Source organism: Camarhynchus parvulus, chromosome 20 (assembly GCF_901933205.1).
Source record: "Camarhynchus parvulus chromosome 20, STF_HiC, whole genome shotgun sequence".
Taxonomy (NCBI): Eukaryota; Metazoa; Chordata; class Aves; order Passeriformes; family Thraupidae; genus Camarhynchus; species Camarhynchus parvulus.
In genome coordinates this window covers 7014471-7029337 of record NC_044590.1, presented here as the reverse complement: position 1 = coordinate 7029337, position 14867 = coordinate 7014471, and the positions used below count along the sequence as shown (strand labels likewise).

The following is a 14867-nucleotide window of genomic DNA, read 5'->3' as shown; positions in this document are numbered from 1 at the left end:
GGCTGTTTGGTGCTTTGATCCCTTTGGTGTCAGCATCAAGGCTTGCTATGGCAGCACAAGAAGACCCTGCATGGATTCAAATGCTTTTCTGAGGACAAGAAAGAGCCAGGAGCAGGGGAGGAGGCTCAGAGTGACATCCAGTAACCTGGAGGTTGCTGGATGGCGCTGGGCAGACACCCTTCACAGGATCATGGAATCCTTTAGGTTAGAAAAGCCTGGTTCGATCATTGAGTCCAACTATTGCCCCAGCACAACCAAGCCCACCAATAACCCTTCTGGCAAAGAAATTTTCCCTAATATCCAAAGTAAACCACTGTTGGTACAACATGAGGCCGTTTCCTCTTGTGGTGTCCCTGTTCCCTGGGAGCAGAGCCTGACCCCCACCTAGCGGCACCCTCCTGTCAGGGAGCTGTAGAGAGAAGGTCCCCCCTGAGCCTCCCTTTCTCCAGGTTGAGTCCCCCCCAGCTCCGCATGTGCTCCTGGTGCTTCAGCTCCTTCCCCAGCTCTGTTCCTTTCTCTGCTTCAGCTCCTCAATGTTCTTCTTGTCCTGGGGGGCCCGAAACCGACCCCAGAGCTCGAAGAGCCTCAGCAGGGCCGAGCACAACAGCACAGGCAGCAGCCCCGCGGCCCCAGGCGGCGGCTCGGGCCCAGCGCAGCGGACGGGGGCCCTCTAGCGAGGGGCGGTGCGGGCCCGGCTCCGCCCCGGCCGCCGCAGCCATGGCCGGTTTGGAGCCGCTGTACGCCTGGGCAAGGCCCGCCATCTCCCGTCCGCAGGACGCTCTGGTCTGCGGCATCCACTGGGAGCTGATTCGGCACGGCTACCGCTGCCTGGGTGCCGGCGACCAGGTACGGCCCGAACCGCGGTGCGCCGCCGCAGGGGCCTAGTAGGCCGCGGTGAAGCCTCAGCCTTTCCTAGCGCCGCTCGCCGGCGCCGTGCTGTCGAGCCGGCCGACCGCTGCCTGGACCAGGGGAACTGGGCGGCGCCGGCGGTGTTGGGGGCACTTGGGTTGGTGCGGGGGCCGAGGGGCCTCAGTACTGCTGTGGAGGGCTGCGGGGCTGGGGGTGTCCCTGTGTTGGGGATTCCCATTGCTGTAGGGGGGCCCCGCTCTTGGGATAGTGGTGGTGCTGAGAGGATCCCGGTACTGGGGGCGCCGAGGGTCCTGATGCTGGGGGATGTCGCAGGAGAGGAGATCCTGATGTTGGTGCTGATAACTCCAGGAAGCGAGTTAGTATAGTGTTAAGTGGAGCTTGGTGGTGAGGCAGAGGTCTGTAAGAAAAGGGTGTCAGTCCAGTGCTGAGGAGGAAATGTACTGGGGCAATAGCAGAGGGTGGGGCAGTCTAGTTCTGGACCCAGTGCTAAGATGGGGGTTTAGTGAGTTAGGATCCTGATGGGTGTTGGGAGAGTGCCTGATGTGATGTTGGAGGGTAATGGGGAGTGCAGGGCACTGTCATAGCAGAGGACTCTCCCCAGTACCATAGGAGGGGACAGTGTAGGGTAGGCCACCCCCAGAAACACTGATATGGGGCTGGGACAGACATAATGACAGCCTTCCCTCATGCCCCAGACAGCTCTGTATCATGCTGGGGAGGTGAAAGGTGTCTGACAGGGAAGAACATTGTCTCCTGTGTGGGTATTTGTGACCTCCTCCTGCTGGTCATGTCCTTCTCTTCCAGTGCAGGGATGCTGTGGGAGGCTGGAAAGTAGGCAGGGCTAGCCTGTAGGAAATCCCTGTTTGTCCTGTCAAAACCTGGAAGGCATTGAGGGATCCCCTCCCAGAGACCTCAGTTCCCTTCTGTCTCTCCCTGTGCAGCCAAGACAAGACCCCAGCCCTAGGAGTCCTGGGCTCCTGGGCAGGGTCTCAACCACCCATCTGTTTCATTGCAGCCAGGTCCTGATGAAAGGAAGTCAGAGCTGTTGCCTGCTGGCTGGGAAGCCAACAAGGAGGTGTATACACTGCGCTACAAGTCCATGGATGATGCCTATGAGCTGCTGCTGAAGGCCATCATGGTGGAGGACAGTATGATCCTCAATGTCATGGTGAGCACACATGTGGCCCCTGTGGGTTTGAAGTGGGTTTTCAGTCTTTAGCTGAAAAGAACAGCAGGGGCAGTTTCTTAAATGTTGGCTTTTGCTTGTTCTGCCTGGAAAGTGGTCCCTTGGGATAGGGCAGACCCAGGGGGTGTTTTTGTGTCAGATATGGCCCAGCATGAAGCTGGTCAAACCCTGGCTGTGTCAGGGCAGTGGGACAGTTGGCCTTGAACAGTCCAGCGTGGGAGCTGCCCTGCTTCTGTCCCTTTCCCAGCTCAGGACTTCTCTGCAGCCCCCAACAAGCAGCTGCTCCAGGTGGTTTTGCTCAGTGTTCCCCCCTTTGCAGTCTGAACTGGGGAAAGGGAGCAGGGAAAATGTTGCTGTACATGGGGGTTTGCTCCTGGGGATTCAGGCACAGCTCAGGGACATGGTGGGAAGCAGGTGGACCCCCATTCCTTGTATCCCAAGCCTGGGGCTGTTTTTGTAGCTTCTGTGTCCCTCATTCCCAGCTCTGCCAGGCAGCTCACTCTGCTTTACCTGTGCTTTTCCAGGATCGCAGATCTCAGAAGGTCGCAGATGTGACCTTGGCAGTGGCTGACTACATCAACCCAGAGCACCTGGACGATTTCCACAAGTAATTTCAGTTTCCTGGTATTTTCTGCAGGAGCAATGTCCTGCTGGCATGGAGAGGGAGCAGAAATCAGGTTGGGAGGAGCTGGAGGACTTACTCCCCAGTTAAGAACCAGGCCAGCCCTGAAATGCAGCCAGAACTCTGTTCCCTGCCTTCCTCTGCACTGGCACGAGAGATACAGAGGACAGTGGGATCATGGGTTGGAGTCCAGAGGAAGGCCACCCCACCTGGGAACAAGCCAGGCCAGCACATTTATTTCCAGAGCATTGTGCTGGGTGGACACTGCCCAAGAATGTGACAGCTTCAGCCACATTCCCAGTGTCATGTGCTTTCCTCCAGTGCAGACTGGTTGGGTTAGAGCAGAAGGGAGTGACTGAAATGGGGTAAAGGCTTTGGTGTCCTTGTGTGCTGTTACCCCTTCCTGTCCCCTCTGTGCTGCCAGTGGGGGACATGTTTTGTGCCAGGGACACTTTGGGCTTGTCTGTCTCCTCCCCATGCCTGTTGCAGCTTGTCCAGCACCTCATGTCCTGGTGCCATGGCCACCCCACCCCATTACCCCTCTCCTTGCTGCAGGGTGTACAAGAACACCGAGGAGCTGAGGATGAGAATCACTTCAGGCATCATTGCTCCCCTCGGGCCCCCTGCAGGAAAGGCCAGAAAGGAGCCTGAGTCCAAAGAGGATGTGCCCTGGGATGAGAACCCGCTCCGGCTCCCTCCCCGGCAGCCAATGGGTGCAAGGGCCCCACACAGGTGAGGAAGGAGTGTGTGGCTGCTGAGAGCCCCCTGATAGAGGGGATGTGGTCCTGGCACTGCTCCCCAAACTACACATCAGGTCCCCATCTCACACATGTGGGATGGGGAGTGAAAAGGGTCCAGATTTTCCCCAGCTGGATCAGCCTGGACACTTGGGTTTGATTTGGTTGTTGGAGAGGGATGGGCTGTTCTGGAGCCGTGTGTTGGACTGACGGATCCAGGACGGAACAGGCTGGGGCTGGGAAGTGAGGTGTGGGGTGAAGGACAGTGGCCCTGCTCCTGCTGGCTGAGGGACCATCTGGGCTGGCGGAGCAAGGACACCAGTGGGAAGGACAGTACCATTGTGTGGCTGAGGAGCTTTTGGGAGGGACACCAGAGGTGCACCCAGCACCAGTGTCCCCAGACTCCTAGAAGTGGGATTGTATCTTTGTCTGGGACATGCTGGAGAGCCTGGCCTAGCCCAGCAGTGCTTAGGGATCCCCTGACATGGAAACTCCTGATATACGTGGACAGCTCCTGCTCCAAGCAGTGGGAATAACAGGGCTCCCTTTATCTCAGCAAGCTGCTGCCACACACATCAGTGTCCCCATCCAGCAACACTCTGGAGCAGGGAATGCTCCCAACAGCAGCCCCCTCATGCAGGGTGCCACAGATCCCAGGGCTCTCCAGGTGCTGCACTGTTTGCCATGGGAGAGCACCCATGGGCACAGCTGCATGCAGCTTTTCTGCTGTTCCTGAACGTTTTTCTGTGTCCTATGTTTCAGGCCTTCCCCCTTGAGTCCCTTTGCCGTTGGTGGAGAAGACCTGGACCCTTTTGGGTGAGTATGGCTCTTGAAGCACACCCTGCTCTCCCTTTGGGGGATGCGGGGCGGTTGGAGACCACCAAAACAGTATCCAGCCAAGTGTCTCTGAGTGGGGGCAGTTGCTCAGTGCAAGTTGCTCAGTGAGGGACCAATTGACAGTTGCTGAAGCTCAATATGGTTCTAATATCATAATAAGATCCCGTCTCTTGCATAGATGATAGGTTGCAATCTGTGTCTGTTTAATAATCAGCTTGTATTCATTTAACAGACAGTAATTCCTGCAGTAAATCAAAGCTGAATACATCGTTAAGTGAATGTAAGCCTCTAATTTAAACCGTTACCAGCTGCTGTGTCTCCAGCCCAGCAGTCTGCAGAAGGGGAGGCTGAAAGCCGAGTTCACAGATTCTCAAGTCCTGTTTCAAGCCTCCCAGCTGTCTGAGGCTCTTGGAGAAAGCCTGGGCAGAGGCTGGGCTGTCTGGGAGACTGAGCTTCACAGATATATCCTTGATATTTGGTTTGGTCAGGGAAGGAGAACCTGTCATCTTCCACTCTAGTTAAAAGCACACAGTCAGACAATAACCAGCTTGTGGTGTCATTGTGGAGTGTCCTGCAGCCCAGAGGAGACTCCTCTTTGGAACCACCCTCCTGTGGGGACAGCATTTTTTCCCCTCTTGCAAGACTTGTTTCTCCATGGGTTTGGCTAGAAAAGGGACAGCTAAAAATGTCCCTGCTCAGCTGGAAAGAGAGGCCTGGAGCTGGGGGACTGGAAGGAAACCTGATTGCACCAGGGGAGGGGGTTCATTTTGGCGGAAGGGTGTCCCTGTTTCTCTTGCTGCCTCCAGCGCTTCATCAGAGATTTCTCTGTAAATGACAAAAAAAGATGGTAAATGGAAGCAGATTTGCGTGCTGACACCTGCCAGTGCTGGGACTGGAGACCCAGACTCCTAGGAATATGCTCATGGGACCTGGCTGTCCCGGGGCACTTTGGGCAGCTGTTCTAGCCTAATGGAACTCATTAGCACGGTTGTTAATGACTTGTAGGATGGCAGCGGTGTCCGGAGGCTCCAGCCGCATTTGCACAAAGCCGACCGTGAGGAATGGCACTCGCAGCGTGGGGCAGCTCCGAGGAGCTGCCGTGGCCAGAAAATGACTTCCAGGCAGTTCTTTGGAAAGGCTTGTGGGAAGCCAGCCGGCTCTTGCAACACTGAGCAGGGCAGGACGGGAAGCAGGGATGGAACGTGGGTCTGCAAAGAGGGCAAGCAGGTCTGGTGCTCCTTGAGGGAACAGCCAGCACCTCTGCTGTGGAGATAGGCTGAGAGAGCTGAGGTTGGTCAGCCTGGAGAAGAGAAGACTTCAGGGACACCTTAGAGCACCTTACAGTGCCCAGAGGGGCTCCAAAAAAGCTGGAGAGGGACTTTAGACAAGGGCCTGAAGTGACAGAACAAAGGGGAATGGCTCCCAATGACAGTAGGCCAAATTAGATCGGATTTTGGGAAGAAATTCTTTGCTGTGAGGATGATGAGACCCCAGACCTCTGGTTGTCCAGAGAAGCTGTGGCTGCCTCAGCACTGGAAGTGTTCAAGATTGCATGGGGCCTAGGCCAACTTGGTCTAGTGGAAGATATCCCTGCCTGTGGCTGGGGGTTGGAATGAAATGAGCTTTGAGGTCCCCTACTACTCAAACAATTCTGAGATTCTATGCAGGGCTCTCTGTCTTCCTGCTATGGGCTGCCTCACTGGCTGGTCTTGGGAGCTTTCCTTCCCACATAACCATGTGTCAGGTTAACCCCATGTTCCCATGCTCAGCATTTCTTCAGGTCTCTCCAGTGCCAATGTCATCTCATTCTCTGCCTTTTCTCTCTCCAGAGGTCGGAGTGGGGGAATGATTGTGGATCCCCTCCGCTCTGGCATCCCTCATCCTGGCATTGACCCATCCTCAGGCATCCCAGGCCGGCTTCCCCCAGGAGCTGTTCCACCAGGCGCCAGATTTGACCCCTTTGGCCCCATAGGAGTTGGGCGATCCGGGTAGGTCCTTGGCCATGCTGGTATTCCAGCCTGCTCCCAGCCTGCCACTGGATCCCAGCTCATCCCTGTTGCTGCAGGCCTGAGCTCTCACTTCTGTTTGACTCTGCTCTGAATTTCTTTCCAGGCCAGATCCTGACCACCTTCCTCCTCCAGGCTACGATGACATGTTCATGTGAGGAGTCACCACATGGCTGCTCATGAACAAGTTTTCTGGGAAGCAGGGGCACTTTGCCTCTTCACTCCTCATCTGACGGATGTGATCTTTCCAGCAGCGTTTTCCTTTTCTCCATTTTGGGCCACATTGCCTTGTGTCCCATCAGCTATAAAGGCTTCCCTGTTTGCAGAATGGAAGAGGAGGCAGTAGTAGGTCATTTCTTTCTCTGCTCCTCTGAGGGTGCCTGGCTGTTTGCACCCAGCAAGGTGGGAGTGTGGGGTGTGGCTCTCTGGGAACAGCCTGGGTGCTGCGGGATTTCTCTGCTTCTCTGGGGTGGCAGAGCTTGCTGCTGGGGTCCCACAAGTGGTGGGTGTGAGAAGGGAGCTGGCTCCTTGCTGCTCCTCTGCAGGAAACCACAGCAACCTCCTGAAGGGGACGGCTGGAGTAGGCTCCCCACAGAGTGGGGTTCTCGCTTTGTATCTGAGCAAGGCGCTGATTGAAGGGCTGGAAAGCCCAACCCACAGGGTCTCCATGGGCAGACCCCCAGCAGTAGCTGGGATTACGGCTGTGCCTGCTGGCTTTGAAGAGTGGCACCAGAAAAGCCTTTGATGTGCATGAGAAGAGACATAGATTGAATTCCTGGCTCACCTTGCCCCCTCTCTTCCCTGAAGCCATGGTGTTTTTCATTCCTGGGGTGTCTGTGAAGCCCTGCAGGCAGTGTGGTGAGGAGTGCCCGCTGGGCACTGCGTGGATCTGGAGTAAGAGAGAGGGGGCTGTGCAAAAGAGGTTTCTCAAACATGTTTTCCTACTGCCAGTCTTGTTGTGTGTGGCTCTGCCTGGCTGGCTTGGGATGGATGGGTGAGATCTGCTTGGCTTAGGCTTCTGAGCTCTCTAGAAGCCTCCTTTCCCTACAGATTCCCCAGCTCAGTTGAATTGGGCCTGCAGCTCATCTCTCCTGTCAGGGGCTCAAACTGTTTTTCTTCTCGTGTTTGATCTCTTGGAAGAATGTTCATAAGACTGAAATAAAAACCTGACAACAGTGTCGTGCTGGTGCATACTGGGGTGGCCCCTCTGTTCCCTGCTGTGCAAAGGGAAGCCCCAGAGCCCTTCCCGAGGCAGAGGATTCACATTGGGAACCCGCTTTGTACTTCCCCCTGAGCAGCAGCGCTTTTCCAGGAGGATGTAACTGTATTAGGAAAATGAAGTGGAGAGCAGCCCAGCCCTGCTCCTGCAGTAATTGCCTCTCCGGGGCATTGAGTGCTGTTGGAACACTGCACGCAGCTGCGTTGGCAGAAATATAAAGGGGGAAGGGATCCCCCCATCTATCTCTTTTCCCAAAAGGCTTTTTCCTTTTAAAACCTCTTTGCCTACAAATGCAGTTAATAAAGCTGTGTTATGGTGTGTGCCACCCTGGGCCCTGCACATGTGGGAGCAGGGAAGACCAGCTGGAGAAATCTGGTGCTGGGAGGCGTTGGAGCAACTCCTGCATCTCCCCAGAGCTTATGCATGCACCCCTATTTCTGGAGGGGCTGATTCTGAGCCCAGACCCACTGCACTACCCAGAGGTTTTTCAGGGGAAGTCCCACCTGCAGACCCACGGGTGGGCTGTGGGTAATGCCCACGACCAGAGCAGCATGGGAGGGATGGAGAGAGACCCAGGCTCGATGAGGCCATTGCTCTTGCTTGTCCCCCCTACCCACAGCTTCCTTCCAGGAGAAAGAAGCTCCCAACCTTGCTGCTGGGGTTGAAAGACTGGATGGGGGAGAGGAAACAGCTTTGGCCTCATCGAGAGGCCCTCTCTGCGGGGGGCGGCTGTTTTCTGCGCCTGAATTAATCATGTTCTGCGACCTACCAGGAGGGAGAGGCGCAGCCGGCTTTGATGGGGCTAATTAAAGCGAGTCAGCGCGGGGAGAGGCTTCGACAGGGCGAGGAACCGGCTTTTGTCTGCAGCGCCCGGCCCCGGCGGGTCCGGGGTGTTGTGCAGCTGGGAAACAGGTGGCAGAGGAGGGGAGGGGGTTCCAAAGGGGACAAGTGTCTGCTGCAGGCCTTTGCCTGAGCCTCTGGGCTCCCCGGGCTCAGCCATCCACTCTCCAGAAAGGATGGGTAAAACGAGGCAAGGATCCTCCTCTCCATGTCATAGGACACTGGGAACAGGAGACTGTCCCTACAGCTGGCTTGGGTGCTACCAAAGGAGCTGGAGCATGGCAGAGGTGGCTCCTGAGAACCAGTGGTGCCAAGCACATTCCTTATTCCATCTGTAAGGCTTGTGGCCAGCACAAACCCCATTCCCCGAGAATGGCTGGAGGACAGCTGCCCCCATTGCGGGTTTGTTCCACAGTGGCTGTGAGGGCCAGGTCTCCCTTTAGCAGGAGGAACAGTTCAGGCCCTCAGCCATGTGTCCCTGTCCCCAGCACTGCTGTCTGTGCCCTAAGCGACAGGAAACATTAATATGCACGGGAGCACGGTAACACACCCCGCGTTAATTTTTATGGGGAGGCTGTGAGGAGTGGCTGGGGCTGGGTGTGGGGTCTTGGCACAGGCTCTGCCTCCCTCCTCCCGCAGCAGCACTTCCACTACACGTTTGAAGAGAGGCACTGGATTATTGGTAATGGCTCAGGATCTCCAGAGAGTCCTTCAGGCCATCTGCCAGCCCGCCCAGCCCACTGCACCTGCCTGCGTGCTCCCGATGGGATGGCAGAACCCCCGGCGTTGCTAATTACCCTGCAGCCGGTGCTACATCCTTGGATCCTGGATACAGGGAAGCCGTGTGTGTGTGTGGCCCAGCAGGAAAACAAAGCAGCCCCCGTTATATGGAACTGGGAAAGGCACTCTGGGCCCTCCCTGCTTGTTTTGCTCACTCTTGGCACAAAGAAAGACACCCCCAAAACACCAGCACTGGGGGACTGGAGAACCATTGACCCTCCTTCCACTCAGGCTGCACACCATCAGCCTTTCCCAGCCAGATTTTTCTCAGCACTCTGAAATATTTTGGATTGCTTTCTACTACTGCCCTGCACATTAAGCACCACATGCTAGTGCCTCTTTCCCAGTGCCTGCCAGAGTGATGAAGGGACAGCCAGGTCAGACAGCTCCATGTCTCTCTGCCACAGCCACCCTACACCTCAGCCTAGGGGAGGCTGTGTACGAGATCACATCCCAGCCCTTGAGGTCTCAGTGGAGAATCTGCTTTAATTGTGCTGTTCCTTTATGGTTTGTTCATTGTAAATATATCTCTATATATGTAGAGGCTTCCCCCCAGTCCTGCAGGACTCAAGGCACAGTCCAGCAACGTGCTGACAAAGCAATAACAGCCCCTTCCTGCAGTTTCTGGAGCAGCCTCATGGCCTAATCCATGGGAGTATTCCTTGTGCTCACATACAGCAGGTGCTTAACAGCTGTAACCTTCACCAGGCTCAGCTTTTCATCCTGAAAACACTCCTTCCATCTTATTTAAAGCAACAAAAAAGGGATGATTTCTCCATCTAACGGGTTTATTTTACTAATCCAGAAATGCAGGGCCAGTGCTGAGTTGCAGGAGGGACATCTGCCTTCTCAGGGCAGAGCCTTGCTTGGGAAGACTCAGAGCTCCCCCTTTCTCCCCTTTTTCTCTTCTTCCCTTTCCTTCCCTCTCTTCCCTCCCTCCCACAGCATCACCCCCTCCTCCACCCTAGAGTTCCTCAGTGACAGCCACAATGACATTTGCCCCTCCGTGTTCTCCTTGGACCCTTCATTTGGCCCCTCAGGCTCTGATTAAAGCCATTTGTCCCAAGGCTGTTGGGGACAGGCAGTGTTTGTCTGGGGACAGTGCGGCACAGCCACCCATTTCACTCCAAATGTGGTTTCATTCCAGGCAAGGGTGCCTGGGTTCCAGGATTGCAGGTGTGAGGTGATTCACAGTTGTTCCCTGGGATCCTACAATAAGTACAGAGCGTGGCTGGTGATGTGGTGACAGGGAGAGAGGCATGTGGCACTTCACAGCAGCAGGAGGAATAATCTGTGAAGCATTTTATGGAAACAGAGGGCAGAGGACACCATTCCCAGCATACAAGGAGACACTGGAAGCCCTGGAATAAAATCCAACCCAGGCAACCAGATGTAAAATTCACTTTTCTTTGTGTCAGGCTGTCTGGAGGGACTTGTCCCTGTCTGAGAATGTCTGAAGCGGGTAGCTTATGAGATAGATTGAAAACTGGTGGCAGTTCATGATAAACAGCACCTTTTGTGGGTCTGCATTTTCCAGTGGGATAATTATTTCCCTTTCCCAGCACAGTGCTCATACCCATTTCTCTTTCCACAGAACATTGTGCTTTAATGACGCTTCACATTTAATTCCCGAGACGCAATTTTGCCTTCACACCACAGACAATGGCCTTTGAATCAGCAGAAAGGCTGGCATGGGGACTCCCCAGCAGCAGCACTGCCAGGCCAGTGTGGGACACAGCCACCACGTCACCTCGAGGCCCTGAGAATCATCCACTCTCTTCTGTACAGAGCACCATGGGTTTGGAAGAGGCCATTCCAGGGCTGCTGGTGGTAGTGGGATGCTTGGCACGGTGCAGGTGTGTCCTGGCCTTCATCCTGCTGTGCAGAATGGAGCTGGTGGGGTGTGAGGGCTGGGGGGTGGCAGGGGGCTGGACCCCGCCCCACAGGTGTTGGGCATGCTTGCTGCCTCCTCTTCTGCCCAAAGCAGTGCAAGCACCAGCTCTGTGCCAGAGTTTTACAGGAAACTATTGCTAAAAATGGTCACTGATGGCAGAAACAGATCTGCAGGGAAGAGCAGTCAGGTCCTGGCTGTGGGAAGGAGCTCAGCCTCACATCCAGCCCAGGCTGCAACTGACCATGGCACAGAAATCCCGTGGCTGCCTTGGTTGTGCCAGTGCCATGATGCTGGTGGCAGGATCCCATCCAGGAAGGTGCTGGGGAGGCGACAGGAGGTCCCAAGGCCATGCTGTCCCAGTGCTGGTGGTGGTAGGGAACAACCCTGGCCAAGGCCATGCAGTCTGGTGCAAAACCCCAAAGCCTCATCAGTCTGGTGCTGCTGGGCTGGAGCGCCATTCAAGAAGGGTTCAAGGAGGTGGCAATGGTGGCTGAAGGCTGGTGTAGGCAAAGTTTCACCCAATGGTATCGGTGTTGGAGTGCAGCAGGGGGACCCCCTTTCTGCCAGTGGCGGGGGGTCCCTGGGGTGCGCCCAGCTAGGAGCCGGGCCCCTCGGGGGGCTGGGGTGGGGGGCTCAGCTGGCTCTCGAGCAGCGCCCGCGTCCCTTCAGCTGACAGCCTCCGCAGCCGCAGCCGTACCGAGCCATAGGTGCCGCCGGTGCGGCGGGCGGCCCGGGCGCGGCGGCGGGCGGCGGCGGCGGCCAGCAGCAGGGCGGCGAGCAGGAGCCCACCCAGGGCCAGCAGCGCCAGCCCGGCCACGGTGCAGCGGTCGAGGCGGGCGCGGAGCCGGGCTGCCCGAGCCTCCAGCCGCTCCATCTGCCGCGCCGGCACGGCGGGTCGGGCCGCGCCGCCCGCGGAACGGCCCCCGCCAGCACCACCAGCGCCGCGCCGCCCAGAGCGCAGCCCAGCGCCAGCGCCAGCCCTGGGCCCGCCGGCACCGGCCCCCCCGCGCCCGCACCGGCCCCCGCACCCGCCGCCGCCGCCTCGTCCGGGCTCCGCAGCTCCGCCGCCCGCGGGGACGCCATGGAACCGCCGCCGGCCTGCGCGGCCGAAGGTGAGCGGTGGAAGCGGGACGGGATGCTCCTCTGGGTCGGAGACGGGTTCCCGAACCGGGATGCTTCCCCAAACCAGAGCCGAACCCCGAGGGCGGGATGCTTCCCCTCCCCGGAGTCTCTTCCCCTGACCGGGCTACCAGCCCCACCCCGCAGGTCTCCGAACCAGGCTGCTCCTCCTCCTGGGATCCCGCTCAGCCGAACCGGGCAACCTTCGGAGCTGAGACCCCGCCCGGACTGTCCCCCTTCCCCGGTACCGACCCCCAGACCGGGCTGCTCTCCTTCCTGAACCCGGCACCTGCTTCTCCGGACCGGGTCGTCCCACCTGGCTCTCCCCCTTCCCAAACCAGGCTCCTACCTGGAGCGACCCACCTTCCCGAATCCGTCTGAAACCCCCTGTGGGGACCTGTGTCCCTGTGACTGCACTAAATTGCCCCTCACCGGACCCTCTTCTCCTGCCGGGGTGTGCCCTCTCGTTCCCCGCTCCCGCACCGGGCTGTGGCCCCGCTCCGCGCACCGGGCTCCGCTCCCGCTTCTCCGCTCGGTCTGCCCTCCCCGCCGATGCCCGCACCGAGCTGCCCCGCTTCCCTTCCCGGTCCCCCGCGTCGGGCTGCCTACCCCCGCCGCCTCCCCGGCTCCCCGGGCAGGTGCAGGTGCCGGTGCCGCCGCGGGGCGGGCGGTGGGTGCCCCGAGCTGCGGTCGCGCACGGCCGCCGCACGCACACGCACACACACACACGTACGGGGGGCACACACATGCACTCACATGCACACGCCCGGGTGCACACCGGCACCTGCTGTGCACGGACCCTGTGCGACAGGGGCCCCTTTGTGCACCCCCTCGGCACCGCCGGGACCCTCCCTGGGCACCCCGCGGGGCTGCGTGGGGAGGGGCTCTGGAGAGCACAGAGCAGCACGGTGGGTTTTGTGCGGGGTCTGCCTGGAGGATGTGTCCTCCACAACCAGCAGTCCCCTGTGGGACGTGAGGTGGAGCTGGGCTGGGGACACTGGGCTTGCAGCATGAGCATCCCCAGCCCCAAAGACAGCAGGGAGAGGTCCCATATGGACGTTGCCCAGGCTGTCCCCAGATTCCCGGAGAAAGTGGGGGTTGACCTGGGTTTGGGCCAGGTATGATATGCCCTAGCTTGGGACAGAGGAGATCCTGGCCCCTGCGGTCCTACCACAATCCCACTGAGCTTAATGCCCCCCCTACACACACAGACGCAGACAGACAGACAGACACAAACGTTATTTATTCCATTTTCCCAGAGCATTCATGTCAGTGCCTGCACTCTTCTTCTCCCTGACCTGGCACCAAAGCCAGGCACGTGCCCCAGCAGTGACCTGCTGGCAGCCACACACTTTCCCTCGTTTGTTAATACGATGTGGTCTATTTCCACATTTGGAGCAGCGCCTGGAGATGTGGATATAAATCCCAGCAATAGCTGGTGGGCTGCTGACAGCTGCTGGGAAGGTTTGTCCATCACTTTGCCATTACCTTCAACACCTTCACATGCTTCCAGCATCTCCACAAGCACACCCAGTGCTGCAGATGCTGGGTGAGCTCAGTGCTGGGGCTGCAGGGATGATGCTTGTGCCCTGCACCCTGTCCCCATCGTGTCCTGAACCCTGTTCCCGCACACAGTGTACTCCTCTGCAGCTACACTGCACTCTGTGTTATCCATAGTGTTTGGGCACTGCTCTGTATAGAGATGTGAGATGGGAGTTTCTTGCCACCTGTGCCATGACAGGGCAGGGATTTTCTCTGAAGTCTCTGTCAGGTACAGCTAAAATGGATAAAAAAAGGTCAGAGAGTTTTAGAGCATGCCACACAAATAAAGAGGTGCATTTGTGTTTTTTGAGGGCTGGACAGGTGCAACACGATCCAGGCTCAGCACCTATCCAGGCACAGTGTCTATCCATGATGCTGACTGGAGCACTCTAGACCAACACATGGCACCTCTCAGTCTCTGAGCTGCAGCAAGGGCATAGAGCTGCCATGGAAGGGGGCTTGGAATGAGATGATCTCTGAGGTGTCTTCCAACCCAAACCATTCCGTGACTTTGTGACTCTATGAAACACAGAGGCTTCCCAGCACAGTGTCCCCAGGGATGTAGCCAGAAGTGGGCCGAGAAAGAAGCAGAATTAAAAATAAATGTAAGTGCATCCCGACACGTTAACTACATTTAGAGAGTCTTTAGTACCAACCCACTCCGCAGGAAGGCAGGAGATGCTTGGAGACAAGTAGGTCATGGGACACAGATTGTCCCAAATCAGTAGGAAAAGATGGATTTGGAGCAGGCAGGCATATCTCTGTGAACAGATGGGCAGGAGCAGATCTGCTGCCTCACCATCACCAAATTCCCTGGGAAGACAGAACTGCCACCAGTTTGCTCCTGAGCAGAGCTGTGGTCAAGCCCTCTGTTCTGGAGCACCCAAGCCCTGAGGCTGCCCGTGCACCCAGGGATGCCAAGGTCAGGAGCCCGGCCAGGATGGGGATTTGTGAGGCAGAAGCAGAGGCACTCCTGCTGTGGCTCCCACCTGCAGGGGACAGGGCTGAGTCTGCCATGGAGTCAGGGCTCCATGCTGCCTGGGGGGGCTGCTCCTGCACCCCAATCCCACAGCAATGCTCGAGAGGCCACCTGTGAGCGATGAGGTGGAGGGATGCATCCTGCTGGCATTGCTGTTTGCACTGTGCTGCCCCAGGATCCCAGTGCCATTGCTGGATGGTTGCTGGAGGGGACCCCAGGCCTTTGAAAGGGCTTCA

General features: G+C 57.6%; 1 protein-coding gene across 1 annotated transcript; it reads left to right on the top strand.

Moving 5' to 3' along the window:
* Window positions 1–688: 688 nt before the first annotated feature.
* Window positions 689–7451, top strand: PSMF1 (proteasome inhibitor subunit 1). The gene is made up of 7 exons (XM_030963201.1): window positions 689–846; window positions 1886–2038; window positions 2581–2663; window positions 3234–3410; window positions 4178–4231; window positions 6082–6240; window positions 6365–7451. The coding sequence occupies exons 1-7, from the start codon at window positions 718–720 to the stop codon at window positions 6414–6416; spliced, it is 807 nt and encodes a 268-aa protein (XP_030819061.1). The 5' UTR covers window positions 689–717; the 3' UTR covers window positions 6417–7451.
* The last annotated feature ends 7416 nt before the right edge of the window (window positions 7452–14867 follow it).

What these genes read in the sequence shown, in the direction of transcription:
- PSMF1 (XM_030963201.1), top strand. Translation starts at nt 718, where the DNA reads ATGGCCGGTTTGGAGCCGCTGTACGCCTGGGCAAGGCCCGCCATCTCC. An exon ending in GCCTGGGTGCCGGCGACCAG is followed by an intron (nt 847 to 1,885) that starts GTACGGCCCGAA and finishes GTTTCATTGCAG; the next exon opens with CCAGGTCCTGATGAAAGGAA. An exon ending in GAAGACCTGGACCCTTTTGG is followed by an intron (nt 4,232 to 6,081) that starts GTGAGTATGGCT and finishes TTCTCTCTCCAG; the next exon opens with AGGTCGGAGTGGGGGAATGA.